The sequence below is a fragment of the Chrysemys picta genome, chromosome 2, assembly GCF_011386835.1.
Source record: "Chrysemys picta bellii isolate R12L10 chromosome 2, ASM1138683v2, whole genome shotgun sequence".
In the NCBI taxonomy this organism is placed as follows: domain Eukaryota; kingdom Metazoa; phylum Chordata; order Testudines; family Emydidae; genus Chrysemys; species Chrysemys picta.
The window spans coordinates 102,845,751-102,862,439 of record NC_088792.1 but is presented as its reverse complement, the minus strand read 5'-3'; the positions used below and the strand labels follow the sequence as shown (position 1 = coordinate 102,862,439).

General features: G+C 43.8%; 1 protein-coding gene across 6 annotated transcripts in view; it reads right to left on the bottom strand.

Annotated features, from left to right (window-relative positions):
• Positions 1-16,689, bottom strand: part of RAMP3 (receptor activity modifying protein 3) — a 147,062-nt gene that overhangs the window by 107,382 nt on the left and 22,991 nt on the right. For 5 of the 6 annotated variants that reach the window (XM_042842682.2, XM_065583887.1, XM_065583888.1 and 2 more), the window contains 2 exons: positions 6,035-6,064; positions 1,546-1,678 (listed from right to left, as the gene is read on the bottom strand). In XM_042842682.2, the coding sequence (XP_042698616.1) occupies positions 1,546-1,678; positions 6,035-6,064 (163 nt within the window). The remainder of the gene's footprint in view (positions 1-1,545; positions 1,679-6,034; positions 6,065-16,689) is intronic. The other variant, XM_005300394.5, reaches the window with a different exon arrangement.

Here is a 16,689-nt window from a genome sequence, read left to right as displayed (position 1 = left end):
CCATTCACAGGCTTTGTTTAATCCTGAGCTGATGGTGTCAAATTTGCAAATGAAATGAAGTTCAGCAGTTTCTCTTTGGAGTCTGGTCCTGAAGTTTTTTTGCTGTAAGATGGCTACCTTTACATCTGTTATTGTGTGGCCAGGGAGGTTGAAGTGTTCTCCTACAGGTTTTTGTATATTGCCATTCCTGATATCTGACTTGTGTCCATTTATCCTTTTACATAGTGACTGTCCAGTTTGGCCAATGTACATAGCAGAGGGGCATTGCTGGCACACGATGGCATATATAACATTGGTGGATGTGCAGGTGAATGAACCGGTGATGATGTAGCTGATCTGGTTATGTCCTGTGATGGTGTTGCTGGTGTAGATATGTGGGCAGAGTTGACATCGAGGTTTGTTGCATGGATTGGTTCCTGAGTTAGAGTTGTTATGGTGCGGTGCGTGGTTGCTGGTGAGAATATGCTTAAGGTTGGCGGGTTGTCTGTGGGCAAGGACTGGCCATAGTGTAGGGATAATTAGACAACCAGTTGGCAATGCTGGTCACACTGCTAACATGTATCAAATGCAGTCCTCCAAATACAACACATATGGACCTCTGGAGTTGGAGAAACAAGTTTCTTCATCAAGTGAGAAACCCAGCCCTCACCTCCATTACTACCAAGGTCCCACAATAGCAAAACCAGTGAGAGATTCTGCTGCACTGAGGGAAAGGAGGAGGTGGCTCTAGACTAAGTGAATGGTACACGGGAGTGCATCCCCCTTACATAGCATATAGCCCAGCTTAGAGTGACGCCCTACCTCGCCTTAGGAAAATGTGTGGGTAGGACATATATAGAGGGGAGGAGTGGCGCCAGAAGATCTGCTGCTTTCTTGATCCCTCTTGCTGCTGAAAAGGGATCACATAGGGCTGTGTAGGCTACTCCAGGTACTAGATGGGAGTAGGCTCCATGGAGCCCTTTTGCAGTCATTCCACAACCTGGAGCAAGTCGATTCCTCCTCCTGCTCCACCCACCTCCCACACATGTCCCCAGTGCCCAGTCCAACTATATGGATTTGGTCTTAGGACAGGAGAGCAACTACATTAGAAAAAACTGGGTGGAGCCAGGAGTGGAATGCATTAATTCTAAACACTTCTGGGACATAAACAAGAGGATAAGAAGTTGAGTGGGAGAGGCATGTTCCCTCTTACCCCTTCCTCCCCCCCAGTGATTTCACCCAGGCCCTAAAAGTTGAAGGAAAATATGTATTTTAAAAAGTCACCTTTAGAATGACACTGTGCGCGCAAAGGCAAAGACTAACAGAAGATGGTATCTAGGTCGTTAATATGCTGCCAGATCACGTGACATTTTAACTCACTTTAAGGTTTCAGTGGGGGTCGGGATACAAATGCCCAGAAAGCCCCAAAGTGTCACTTGGCAAGCTGCTGCAGTAGGATACATCCTTGGCATTTATAGAGCTGTTCCTGACACTTGATGCAATTGACTTTTTAAAAGGTTGACACCCTTAAATAATAAATAATAAAGACAAAAGTATGAAACTTACGGGATAAATTCTGTTAGGTTGCACCATTTTTTAGAGTCCACTTTCTTCATCATCTCTTCAAAGGATTTTCCACATCTGGGCAACTTTTCTAACATGAGCGATTCATTGCAGACGATCACTTGTTGATGTGCACCTAGAACAAGTCAGATAGCACTTTAAATCCCAAGACACTGATGATGGTAGGAACATGAATGTGGAATTATTTTCTTCACAACTCTTAGCACTAACAAGGTATCACCCCTTCTATTCAAGAATCTCCGAGGACTTTACAGACATTGATGAATTTAACTTTACACACCACCACTTCGGGTTGTTATTTATTTCATTTTGTAAATGAGGAAAATGGGCACAAAGAAATTTAGGACCAAATTCAGATCTGGTGTAAGATGGTGTAGTTCCCATTGAAGTCAATGGGAATTGGGAACCACTTATACTACAACTGAATTTAGAACATTATGAAGTGCCTCAGATCACACAAAAAGTCTGTGCTAGAACCAAGAATAGAATCCAAGTGTTCTGGCTAAAAGTCCTATGCTTTATCCAAAAAAATCCTTCTTAGTTTATCTATAATGCAATAGATATTACAGTTAAAATAGAAAATGTTTTTATATGTCAAACCTTTAATACTCTAGATATAGCAAACTATTTTACTAAGGAATAGGTTAGAACTACAGTGACTGGGCAGACAAAGGCAGCAGTAACTATGCTCATGATAACTCACAAAACTCTAAGAATTAGAAACCTTTTTTACTGAGAGGAAGAATTTTGGCCATGACACTTGGATTCGGATCTTGAAAAAGTACCATGAGATCTGCAGTTTCCAGCTGCTGCTAGAGATGGACAGTAAAGTCTCATCTGGAAGTACTACAACTCTAAATAGTGCAATACACTCCCTTCCCCACCCACTTATGTAGAACGATTGGAATAATTAAATACAAAAAGTAATAAATCATCATTTAAGTGCAGAATCATCACTGACTGTGAGCCTAATTCCTGGTGTGGGATTTGAACTCATGCATGTCCTTCTGGGCTAGAGGTAGCTAACTGAGCCACATTACCATATATTGCATTGTCTTTAGGAGCCCAGCATAGAGGGAACTAACCTGTTGCATTTACGATCGTATAGTATTTCTAAGCCTTATTAGTGAAGACAAAATGGAGTGATTGACTAAATAGATTTGCTTTGGGTCAGAGTATAGATTAGGAAAGAATTTGGCAAGCTTTAACATATTAAACTAACTGTTTTGCTGTAGCTATAAAATAATATTTTTAATACCAGGAATGTTTGCACATCTCATCTACAAAGGACTTTAAAATCAATTGTCACTAATAAAAGACTGGGTAGAAGCAGATCTAGGGTGGGATAGAAGACTCTTCTCTTCGTGGGACTGGCTTAGAGGGATTGGCTAGCATTAGTTGGCACTGGTGTTATAAGCACATAGCCATGAAGAAAAGAAAATAGTTAATCTGGGCTTACACTTTTGGCAAGCCCTAAAACACCTTTGGGCCGGCACTGTTTAGGAATCTGATCTGTAAATAGGCTATTATGTATGAGAGCACCTCCACCCTGTAGAATCTCAGGAGTTTGAAATGCCAAGGCCTTCAAAGCATTAGACAAGTCTCTGAGTGAAGACGGGTTTACTAGCTGTCAAGGTCCCAGGAGGCCTATAAGGCAAGTTGGCTGGGGCTACCCAGTAAGAGCCAAGGCCGACAGTTCTGCAGGAACATGGAATCACACAGAGAGAGGCCTACGTGACTGGCAAGTGGATGCAGGTAGGGCTTGTGCTACAGGACCCAGTTTATTTGTATGAAAGAAGCCCAAGGGAAGGGCTAGCCAGTTGTCGGAGGAAAGTCAAGACTCACAGTCCTGAGAAGAGACTGGGTTGTTCTGGTTACACCTCAGAAAAGAGAGGATTTTTATTTGGATCTAGTCTGTAGATCAGGAAGTGGAAGACTTTCGCACTTGTGCATTTTTCCTTCTGCAGCCAGAAAAAGGAGAAGTTTTATTTGCACCCTGTTTACATCACAGGAAGGGAAGGGAACCTTTGCTTTCTCTTCATTATTGAGTTACATTTCAGGAATGGGCTCCTTTCAGTGGTAGGAAGAACCTGCCACTATGCTCCAGAGAGATGCATTGTTTGTGATTTCAGAGAACCTGCACTCCTGCTTTCCTCTGTGGAAAAACTCTTTACTGCTACTTAACCAGGAGCTCCTTTAAGGTTGCCACTAGTTTGGATTTTTCAAATCTCTTTCATCTACAGTTATTTCAATTAATATTTGCTATAACAATAGCAAATGTTAACAATCTGGGCCTGTCACTAAGGATGTTTTACCACCAAGTCCAGGTGCTTTTTTAATTTAAAAAAAACCACACACACACACACACACACACAGGGCCAGCTCTAACTTTTTTGCCGCCCCAGGCAAAAAAGAAAAGCGCCACCCCGCCGTACCCCCCCGCCCCGCGAGCGCCGTGCTGCTGAACCCGCCCTCAGTGCCGCGCAGCCAAAATCGCCACCCCCCCCAGCACCATGCTCCCGAAGCCCCGCCCCCGAGCGCCGCGCAAGCCCCCGGCCCCTCAGCGCCACCCGAAGCCCCGCCCCCCTCCAAACACCACGCCACCTGAAGCCCCTGCCCCCCTCCGAGCGTCGCGCCAGCCCCCGCCCCCCCTCCAAGCGCCGTGCCGCGCCAGCCCCCGCCTCCCCTCCGAGCGCCGTGCCGTGCCAAGTCCCCGCCCCCCCATCCAAGCACCGTGCCAAGCCCCCGCCCCCTCTGAGCGCCACGCCGCGCCAGCCCCCACCCCCACTCCGAGCGCTGCACCAACCCCCGCCCCACATCCGAGCGCCGCACCAACTCCCGCCCCTCCCATCCAAGCGCCACACCAGCCCCCGCACCCCTCCGAGCGCCGCCCGAAGCCCCACCCCCCGAGTGCCACGCAAACAAAAAAACCTTCCAGCGCTGCCCTTACGAACCTAAATAAATAAATAAATAAAAACCCGAGTGCCGCCCCAAGCACGTGCTTGGTGGGCTGGTGCCTGGAGCCGGCCCTGCACACACAACCCTGTATTACAATCTTAGATGCTGTGTCAGACAGGAACATTACTAAATGAGAATGGCATGGTTATTGCAGTCTTCAGTTGTTGGGACTTTGATCATGGATCCATCTGTAACAGGATGCATATAGTTTAGAGTCTTCAGACTCAGGTAAACAGACCGATTTCAGCTAAGATGGGGCTGTACTTAATTACATAAAGGAATATCTTCACTGAGAATGAAAAGTATATTTGTGTAACTCCCTGGTGCATGTTACAGGTCCCCCATCCATAGATGATAGGTGTTTCTTACAGTGGCAGCTAGAGATATTGGTTCTTTAGCTCAATTTGTAGCAGCTCATTTTTTTAGCTCTGGAGGTTTCTCGTTCAGTCCCAAGTGTGCAGCCAAGATGGTAGCATTACATTTTCTCACAGCACTGCATTACTTTCCAAGCACTTTCAAACAGTGACAGCACTGTCGTTCCTATCCTACTTCTTTCACCACCTTCAGTTATCAAAGAAAGATTGCTAAGGCTTTGTCTGCATTAGAAAAATTCAAACCCATAATTTATCACTGGGGGTAGTTATTGTAGAAGCTGTGAAGCTGAGTTTAGTATTTTTACTCTTTTGTCATATAATTCTGCTCTGATCGGGGTTAGACAAAATGGTGGTAACAAATGCCTGAGCTCTGTCTACACTAGTATTTCCACTTTTCCAACCATCTGTGGCGCAGCACTGATGGTAAATTGTGCATCAGAATTTTGCTAATGTTGATCAACACTAGCCCTGAGCAAATTCAAAAACTGATGTGACAATGTGTCTGGCAACCGGAGATCAGCAGTGATGTGTTCACTAAATCTGTGGGGTGGGAGAGCGCTAGAGGCAGGGTATTCTAAGTGGCAGGAGTCTAATTTGAAAGACAATTCATTTTTTGATGTGATAAAACCTAAATTTGTTGATTTTTAGGCCACGATACAAAATCTAGCTATTTACTCAGATTCTGAAGTGGGCTCCATTTTTCTTTTTCGTAGACTTGGATTTTTTGGTTCGCTTTGTTCAGAGATTAAATATTTTTACTTGTGTGATTTAAAGAAAAAATGAATAGAGCCTGATGAGTGCATATCTTCTAAAACTAAAGGGACACAACTCATGAGAGAATCTGATCACACAGTCGTTTCAGTCTGATTCTCTGACCACAGCTTTTTGATTCTTAAGTTTCTTAGCTAAATCGGACCCAAGGAACATTTTAAAGTTTTCCCATCACTATCTAGACTGGTTAAAGACTAGGACATATTGAAAAACCCGCAGATATATTCCAAATTAAAAGCAAACTGCTAATGGACAAAAGTGTCTAGAGTTGACTAGCTGAACCTACTTATGTTGTGGTTTTGTGTGTGTTTTTTAAAGGGCTCTCATTAACAAAAAAGTAATATATGTTTGAACTTTAAAAAGCTCACCTGTAAATCCAAGTGTCATTAGACCATTAACTGGAAGGGAAAAAAAAGAAGAGACTGATTAGAATTTCTTGGTTTTATTCCAGCATGATGAAAATTTGTGTAGTATTAGATCTAATACATAAGTACTCTTGACCACAGTTAATGATTCAACAGAACATTCCAAGTCGATACATGCCCTAAGTACTGTCATAAGGGTTTATTTTGATTAGAAGTGGGAAGATTAACATTTGCTCAACATTTAGTAAAAAAGAATCACCTCTTGTCTGTCTTTTAATCTACACAAATCACACAGGCTTTTTAGGGAACTAAGTGAGTAACTTCATGCAGATGACTATGTTCTGCTCTCATTGACATCCTGTGCAATACCACTGAAGTCAACTGGATTGCACAGTGTGGGAGGTCCGAATATGACTCAAATTAAATAGATGCAAATTCTATCTTAGTTAATATATGCCCAAACCCCAGTTCATTCAATGAGAATTGTTGTGCACCCATATCTAAGAAGAATTCAGCCCTTACTATGGAATAAACTTTTATTATGGTCAAGTACAAACTTCTGCAGAATTCTAGTAAATTCTTGTCCAATAGAACAGGAATGCAAGTATCAGGATGCTTTGATAGCATAAGGATGTGAGCTTCAACTATACACCTAATAGTTGTATCTATTTTGTAAAAGCAGTACATATTTTTCAAGTCTGTCAATGTAATGGTAAATGTAGTGGATTCCCCACCAACTTTTTTAAATCTACATTTTCAAATGTGCTTTATCAATTGCAGGCAACTGTGTTATGAGGTTAAGTAAACATTTTCTGGGAAGGATAAAACTACCCACTCCCAAGCAACCAAAGTTTTGATGTACAACCACAAGTTCACCCCTACAATTCCTGATTTCCTCTTGAAATCTTACATTACACTTCTTTATAAATTTCTATCAAGGATCTCCAAGTGTTTTGCAGTCATGAGTGAAGTATTCCTCACGTTGCCATTGCGAGGTAAGTCAGAACTTAGCTTGCCATAAGAAAACAGGTAAAGGAGGTAAGAATTTATCCACATTTTACATGTGGGATAACCAGAGCAGAGAGAGGTTAAGTGACTTTCTCGGTGTCATATAGGAGGACTGTGGCAAAGCCAGCAATGGAACACAGCTCCTGGTTCTCAGTCTCATGTTTTAAACACAAGACCATCAGTCAAATGAAAAGGAACTTTAATAGCATTTTTGATCTCACCAAAAGGAAGTAATATGGGAAGTCTCACAAGACTGATTGTTTCTGTGCCTATTCTCAACCAAAAGAGTCTGAAAACGTTCGTGTAAGACCCCAAACCTCCAAACCTTTTGAAGTTCACCCTTTATTGACTTAGCAACATCATGTATGCCTCTCTTGACAAAGATTTAACTAGGAGACCATAACGGGACACGATTGACGATTTTCTTGTGATTCAACATCATGCCTTTTCTTTTAGGAAGGGCTGATTCCAGTATTCCACTTTAAAAAACCTTACTAATTAATTGACTATTAAATTCATTTAGATAATATATATAGCTACAAGTAAAGTGTAGTTACAGTGTTGAAAGATCCTGTAGTATTTCACTAGTAAATGATCATGAAGATACATTCACAAACATTCTTAATTGAACCAATAGTTGAAAAAAGAGGTTAAGATTGAACACACCAACTGGCTGCTGGTTTAATCACAGATGCCACTAAGTTTTATTTTCTACATATATAAATAGAAGCTACAGTGGTTACCAGTAAGCAGGACAGAAATTGGAGGCTAAGGGGTCAATCAGTTTGGAATTGGAGATGGGGCTAAAGCTACAGGACAGCGGGGGTGGGAAGTGGCAGCATAACCATCTCTGCTGATGGTTATAGCATCTCTTTGCATCAGGAGTCAGTATTGCACTGATCTGCAGCTCCAGTGCCCCCTTTAGCTACTTCCTCTGTGCTGCATAGGCTCATCCTTTGTCTGTGTTCTGTGGCCCAGTCCTCTAGTCAAGATGATTCTCCAGTCTCATTCCCTCCTGAGATATCAAAAGTCCAACATCACAAGCTCCAATCAGCCATCAACAAAAACGGCCTTCTGCTCCTCCCTCGGGCTATGTTAAGATCCCCTCACTTCTTTCACAGTCCTCCCTCAGGACTTTCCTTACAAGAGCGTCTCTTGCTCCCTGCAGAAGAATCCTGACTCCTCTATAATCTCCCCCACAACTGAGCTCCCTTAGATTCCTTATAAGGCCCAGGTACCTAATGGATTATCACCTAGTTCCACCCCCTCTGGCCAGGAGGCAATCAGTCAATCACCCCACAGTTTCAGAACACGCCTCTAATTGAGGATTTTTTTCCCCTTCTCTAGCAAATCATGGGAGAAACCTGATCACAGGCAGGTTTGGAGATGCTGAGGTGTTGTAAAAAAATGACAGGGGAGGGAGACAGGAGAAAGTAAAAAGCAATAAGGAAACAAGTGTTCTTTTATTACCACACATTTAAAAATCATCTGCATCAAGGCTTTGTTTTCACTGCCAAAAAAAGGGTGTGTTTTTACTGTGGGATGAGTGATATGCATCCTACTGTAAAACCCTAGTGGAGACAAGGCACTGTCATTTTTACAATGATGTAGGTGAGATCAACACTAGATCCCACCTCCCCACCCCATGATTGATCTTGCCTATTTACCTCATAGTAAAACTACTAGAATGCCTTATCTTTACTAGGATTTTACAGCAGGGCAGCTAATGCACATGGTAAAAACACGTCTTTCTGGCAGGGAAGCCATACCCCCAGAATGAGCTCCGATTCTCAGAGCTGCACCGTGGACTTTTATTGCACACACTGCACTCTGATCTTGTACACAGAATTCCTACTGATGTCAACATGAGTTTTACACTGGGATCTAGGGCAATATAGAAAGTAACAGTGTGGATTCACAAGTGGAGAATTTTTGCACTATAATCGTGAAAGTGAGGCTATAATCACTGGGTCCTGGTGACATTGACAAATTGCTCATGGTTCATTCTTACAATTTATGCTATCACTAGAACTCCTTCATGGGAGTGTGGTTTTATTAAGTACTGGCTTTTTTCCCCCACAGTATTATTTATATAGTACTTCAATTGCCACATACATTTAAAATAGCATTTGGACGCTCTAATGTCAATACCTACTAAAGGTGCCCCAAAACACTTTTCAGTAATGACCTTCATACCTTTTGAAAGTTCATAACAGAAAATGTTATTCTGATATTTCCCTCTTGCCTAAATATTTCTTCAGGAAGCTGCAATTTCTGTCAAGACTCAATGATTTTAGAGAATTACATATTTCCCACAGGATGTGTGAAGTACCTCTTGTTTTATCTGGCATGCGTATGCAGTGCTTTCCTCAATAATGGTAGCATTGGAATACCCTGTATAGTGTGTCCTGTGGTGTATCAACACTAGTCTTTGCCACTCCAAAAAATTACTTTCTCTTCAATCCCATTTCTCATTAACTGATGGACAGAAGCAATTTTATTTCCCTATTCTTCTGTTATCACAGAAGTTTTACTATATTGCTATAACTTCTTATATTTATTCCACTTTAATTCCCAAAAGATTCCAAAGCATTTGACAAGCACTGATACAAACATATTCTACACACAAGTGAACTTTAGAAACCAATGAGATCCCTTTATTCAGTACTGAAATGCAGCTACATCTGGACTGAAACCTAGCAATGTAATATTGCACAATAGAACTAGTATAGGACTAGAGGTGAAGAATAGAGGTGTAAATGACTCCTACTAAATCACCATCTGACACTTCCCAAAGAACCCATAACTTCCCTGGTGCCGTCCTATCCAAGTACTGGCCTGGCACCACGTAGTTTGTAAGAACAAGCAGGATTACAATTTCAAGTGACGTGGCTACAGGCCAAGAGTTATTTCTGATTTGTAAGACAGAAGCTATGATACAGTGTTACAAAATTCTGTTGCTTCCCCTCTATAATATATATAATATACCATTATCCACATATTATCTTAATGCTAAATGCTAAGACTGGCCTTACATTAACAAGTAGGTATGCAGCATGCCGTATATTTAAATTTTTGTAAGTAATTAAACATTAAATTGATCTCTTGAGCATTTAGTGTTCAATATACAAAATTTAGTTATCTATCCTCTTACTTAAAAGTACATAGATTCTTAGATTTCAAGGCCAGCAGGGACACCAGATCATCTAGTCTGACCTCCTGTAGAACACAGGTCATAGAACTTCCCCAAAATAATTCTTAGAATGTATCCTTTAGAAAAACATCCAATCTGGATTTTAAAATGGTCAGTGATGGAGAATGCATCACAACTCTGGATAAGTTGTTCCACTGGTTAATTACTCTGACCTTTAAAAATGTACACCTCGTTTCATGAATTTTTCCAACTTCAACTTCCAGCCATTGGACCAGCTTATACCTTTCTCTGCTAGACTGAAGATCCTATATTAAATATTTGTTCCCCATATAAGTACTTATAGACTGTAATCAAGTCACCCCTTAACATTCTCTTTGTTAAGCAAAATAGATTGAGCTTCTTGAGTCCATCACTCAAATCTAATCTTTTAATCAATCTGGTGGCTCTTCTCTGAACCCTCTCCAATTTATCAACATCCTTCTTGAGTTGTGGATCCGAGAGCTAAACACAGTATTCCAGCAGCAGTAAGACTACTGCCAAATACAGAGGTAAAATAACCTCTCTACTCATGCTTGAGAGTCCCCCATTTATGCATCCAGGAATCACATTAGTCCTTTGGGGTCACAGCATCACACTAGGAGCTCATGTTCAACTGATTGTCCACCAGGACCCCCAAATCTTTTTCAGAGCCACTGCTTCCCAGGACAGCATCACCCAACCTGTAAATATGGTCTACATTCTTTGTTCCCAGATGTATACATTTACATTTAGTCACATTAAAAAGCATATTGTTTGCTTGGGTCGAGCTTACCAAACGATCCAGATCACTCTGTATCAGTGATCTGTCCTCTTCATTATTTACCACTCTCCTAATTTTTGTGTCATCTGCAAACTTTATCAGTGATGATTTTGTTTTCTTCCAGGTCATTAATAAATATGTTAAATAATTTAAGGTTCTGGAAACACACCCATTAGATATGATTCCGTATTTACATGAGACCTATCAGTTAGCCAGCTTTTAATCCATTTAACGTGTGTGTAACAGGGTTCACGACCCACACCTTTTCCTGGAGCCCACTTGCCCTCCCCAATAAGGCTCAGAGAGGTTTCAGCGTTGTGCGACACCTGTGTCTTTATTTACTTAACTTCGTCCCACCACCAGTGTCCATCTATGTACAAGCTTTACAGGATTATTCTCCTCCTTTACAGGCAGAGGCAGCCTTCAGCTAGGAGGCCTCCTGTTCCCTCCCTGACTGACTTCTCCCTGGCTTCCCCCTGCCTGCTGGCGCCCTCCCAGCCTTTATAGCCCTTGGCTTGTCAGGCCAGCAGGTGTTGCCAATCCTCAGGCCAGCATCAGGCCTTTTCCATCAGCCCCAATCTGTTTCCCCTGGTTGGAACTGACTGGGCAGGGGCTAATTAGGCGCTTTTGCATCAGCACCCTGCTACATACCTCCCCCCTTAATCTGATGCTGGGCCTGATCTTGCTCGGCCCTGCTTTTCTCGGCCTGGGGTTTTACTCTGGGGATGGCCTCCCTGCCCACCTGGGCAGTCCCCAGCTCAACTCTGTGGGGTTTTGGCATGCCCCACCCACCCAAAGGTGCATTGGGCAGGGGGTGCACCACCCCACAAGACCACCTCCACCCAAAGGTCATCACACCAGTCTCAACCTTGGGCAGGTCACCCAGACGCTCTTTTTCCTTCCCTGGTGGGGGAGACGGATTGGCGCCAACTGCCCTGAGGCTGCCCTGAGTCTCCGGTTTGGGGTCTCTGCCAACTGGAGTTTGGGCCTCCCCCTCTTGGGTTTCTATTTTCTGAGCTTTCTTTAGCTTCTCTTCCTCCATCATGGGGATTCCCTCCCCTGGATGGTCCCCTCCCAGGACCTCTGTTCCCTCATCGGTCACTCCCATAGGGTCTCTATCTTGGCTGTGTTGTCTAGGGTTCGTATCTTTTTTCCTCCTTGAGGTTGTGGGGACTCTCCTTTCTCAGGGTCCACCCTCCTAGGGGCCTTGTCTCCTCCCTCCAGGTTCCTCCCTCTCACTCTCTGTTGGTCTCCTCCCCATGCCCTCTTTCCCTTTTGGAGCAGGGTTACAATCCACCCCCAGGACCACGGAGTAGGACAACCCCTCCATTACCCCTTCCAGCTTCCAGGCAAACCTACCCCTGCACCTTCAGGGGTACCTGGGCCACGGGACAATACTCCCCATCTCTGTGGATGCATTCCACCAGCATCCTTTCTCCAGGGATAAGCCAATGCGGCTTTATCAACCGCCACTGTATGAGGGAGCGGGCTGAGGTTGTATCTACTAGATCCCTCTGGGGCTTTCTCCCCACCCGCACGGGGATGGTGGCTATTCCATGCCTCTTCTTCCACCCCCCAACCTTTGTCCAACCACAGAATTCAGCAGCCCCACATTCCATCACTGGGCAGTCACAGCTCTTATGCCCCAGCTGTCCACAGTGCCAGCATACAAGCTGTCCCGGACGGCTAGGGGTTCCCTTGTGCTCCTCCCATCGTTTGTCTACCGGCTTCCCAGTGGGATGCTCACGGGATTTCTTGCCTCCCTCTGTGTCTTGCAGGGTTCAATGCTCCCTCGGGGGGAAGTCTGCCTCTGCATATTCCTCTGTCCTTTTGACCGCGGCTTCCACGGTGGCAGGCTGATGTCGCCACACCCAGACCCGCATGCTAGCTGCACTGCACAAATTGTTTAAGGATCACCTGATCCATGATCTGCCCCACTGTTTGGTCATTGGGCCTCAAACACCGTGTTGCCCAGTCCATCAATTTCTAGCCAAAGGCCCAGGGCCGCATGTCCCCGGCCCACCGGGCTGCCCAAAACTTTTGCCGGTATTTTTCCAATGAAAGCCCCAGGCGGTCCAAGATGGCTGCCTTCACAGCATCATAGTCTCTAAACTGGGCATCCATCAGGGCCATATACACTGCTTGTGCCTCCCCAGCAAGATATGGGGGCTAGCCGCAGGGCCCAGGTTACCCTGTCCCATCCTGTGCCCAGGGCCACCCGCTCAAAGGTACCCAAAAAGGCATCAGGGTAATCCGCCAGAGCCACTTTACAGAGGCTGAGGCCCAGGGGGTGGGTGCCATCTCCCGCCGTGGCGGGTGCCATCTTCCGCCGCAGGACTCTCCAGTTTCTGCAGGAGCTGCTGCTGCTGCACCATTGCCTGTTCTTTAATAAAGTCCTGCAAAGCCCACTGTTGCTTGGCCTGCCAAGTCAGTAAAGCTTGCCTCTCTAGCTGGTGGAATTGCTGAAAGGCCTGCAGTGTCTTCTGCATCTCCCCGTGTTGCTCCGTGAGCAACTGCAGAGTGCCCTCCATCTCCAGGTCACCAAACTGTGTCTCTGGCAAAGGATCCCAGACAAGCCCCCACGTGTAACAGGGTTCACGACCGCCCCTCTTCCTGGAGCCCACTTGCCTCCCCAATAAGGCTCAGAGAGGCTTCAGGGTTGTGCAACACCCATGTCTTTATTTACTTAACTTCATCCCACCACCAGTGTCCATCTATGTACAAGCTTTACAGGATTATTCTCCTCCTTTACAGGCAGAGGCAGCCTTCAGCTAGGAGGCCTCCCGTTCCCTCCCTGACTGCTCCCTTCCTGCTGGCTCCCTCCCAACCTTTATAGGCCTTGGCTTGTCAGGCCTATAAAGCATCAAGCCTTTTCCATCAGCTCCAATTTGTTTCCCCTGATTGGAGCTGACTGGGCAGGGGCTAATTAGGTGTTTTTGCACCAGCACCCTGCTACAGTGTGCCATATTAATTTTATAGAGACAAGTGAGCGAGATAATATCTTGTATTGGAACAACTTCTGTTACTGAAATAGGTCTTGGAACGGTACTCAGAGTGTCACAACTAAATACAAGATGGAACAGATTGTTTAGCATAAGTAGTCAACACATATTCTCAGAGACCATTCAAGGTGAAGGGGCCCATTAACACCTTCCAATCATAGGACATGAAAAAATAAGTTAGTGGGTTACAGGTTGTTGTAATAAGCCCTCAATCCACTTTATTAAGACCATGCTTTTTAGTGTCTAGCAAAGTTATGAATTTAAGTTCCTAGGCTCGTCTTTTGAAGGTGTTGTGCAGGTTGCCTTTGAGGACAAGCACTGAGAGGTCAGATATGAAGAGACGGTTTTGTGAAAAGTGTTTGCCCATTGATGATGGGGTGTTTCTGTCTTTTGTCATTTTTCCTGTGAGTTAATTCAAGAGTATGGGGATAGTCTGGTTTCACCCACATAGTTGTTATTGGGGCACTTAGTGAACTGGACAAGGTATGCCACATGTATAGGACTCGTGGATCTTGAAAGGTGTGTTATGGGGGGTATTGATCATCATAGTGTGTTGTGCAGATATGTCAGCTGGTTTTGCATCTGTTGTTCTGGCAGGGTCTGGTGCCAATTTGAATTGAAGTGGGGGTTGAGGAAAGATTTCTTTCAGGATGTGGTCCTGGGACAACAATACTGCAACCAACAATATTAATTGTATATCCTTCTAGGTTTTTTAACCTACCTGGTTTAAAGGGGGAGTGAAGGCAACTATACAAAAAGTTAAAAACAATAACAAATAGAAGAAAGGAGAAGTTAATAGTTGTAAATATAAATCAGAAGATGTAGAAAATTGATAAGGGAAGCCAAGGGACACAAGGAGAAGTCTAAGGCCAGCAGAGTTAAGGACAATAAGAATGAGTTTTTATAGTATATTAAGCAGATAAAGAATCCTATCTATGGTATTGGTCCATTACCAATTGGAAATGGTAGAATTATCAATCATCAGCTAAACCTCAATACAAGGATGATGTCTGATGAAGGATGAAAGTCACTGATCAGACTTAAGATGGCTGAGGAATCTAATTCATGCTTTACAGGTTTTTCCACATATGTGACAGGTTCATCTATAATAATGCAGAAAAGGCAGAAGTGTTCAATAAATACTTTTGTTCTGCATTGGGGAAAATATAGATGATGTAGTCATATAATATAACACTATTTTCATTCCACTAGTATCTCCAGAAGATATTAAACACCAACTACTAAAGTTAGAATTTTTTAAATCAGCAGGTCTGAATAACTTGCACCCCAGAGTTTTAAAGGACCTGGCTGAGGACCCCACTGGACCATTAATGTTGATGTTCAATAAGTCTGGGAACACTGGGAGACTGGAAGAAAGCGAACGTTGAGCCAATAGGTAAAAAGGATAAATGGGATGATCCAGGTAATAATAAGTCTGTTAGTCTGACATTGATCCTGAGAAAGATAATGGTGCGGCTGATACGGGACTTAATTAATAAAGAATTAAAGGGGGGTAATATAATTAATGCCAAACAACATGGGTTTATGGAAAACAGATCCTGTCAAACTAATTTGATATCTTTTTATGTTGGATTACAAGTTTGGCTGATAAAGGCAATAGTGCTGATGTAATATTCTTAGACTTCTGTAAGGTGTCTGAGTTAGTACTGCTCAACATTTTTATTAAAAAATTAGAAGAATATAAAATTAAAAAAAGGGGGATTTTTGAAAGCAGCAGCTCCTCAGCTGATGTAAATTGTCATGGTCCAATTGGCTTCAACTGAATTATGATAATTTTCACCAGCTGAGGATTTGCCCTGGTGCATCTTGGCTTAACTTGTAAATGAATCATATATGATGGGAAAATGCAAACACCCAGATATTGAACAAAATTCACCCTGCAGCCTTCTGTGCCAGGGGCTGTGCCCAGAGAGAATCATCCCAAGAGGAAAGACAGCAGTGTTTATACCTCTGCCCTCAGTGAGAGTTCTGCCAAGGAAAACAAGCTTTATATCATGACTGGTCTCCACAGACACCCGACAGGCAGTGGCTATCCGGTGGATGCCTGAATTAATGCATTTCCTGGGAGCCCTGGGAACATCTCCTCCCCAGGCACCACAGCCCACTTTCTGAGCTGCACTGGATGTCATAAGGCCAGCCATCCCTCCAGTACAACCTGGGTTTCAGGCACTTTGTACCACTGTGAATGCCCTTTCTGACCTATTTCTCACCATCCCAGGCTGTGGCCTGGGTTACACCCGCAGCTGAACATAGCCAGTGATTTTACAATGCTTTTCCGAGCCTAATTTTCATTTACCAACAACAGTAAGATGTTAAGCTGTAAACGGAGATGCGGCACCTGAAAAGACTGAATCGTAATTTAGCAAAACTCTGCGAAATGGATTAGGCCTACAACCATAAACCTGCAAGATGATAGAGAGAAAACTGGAACAGGCTCATGGAAGCGAAAATTGATGACTGACATTTCTAACACGAGCTCCCATTCAGACAGCCGAGACACAGCTCACTAAAGAGAGTGACCGTTAGGGCTACTCATGAGCACTGTCATTACAAACGGATGTCACTGAGGAGCCAGGGAAAAGTAGCTTGGCCCTCATGTTAAAGAACATCTAACGAGAAGGAATAAGCAGTGAAAGGTATAGGGGGTGGGGGAATCGACAGTAAAACAATCGAG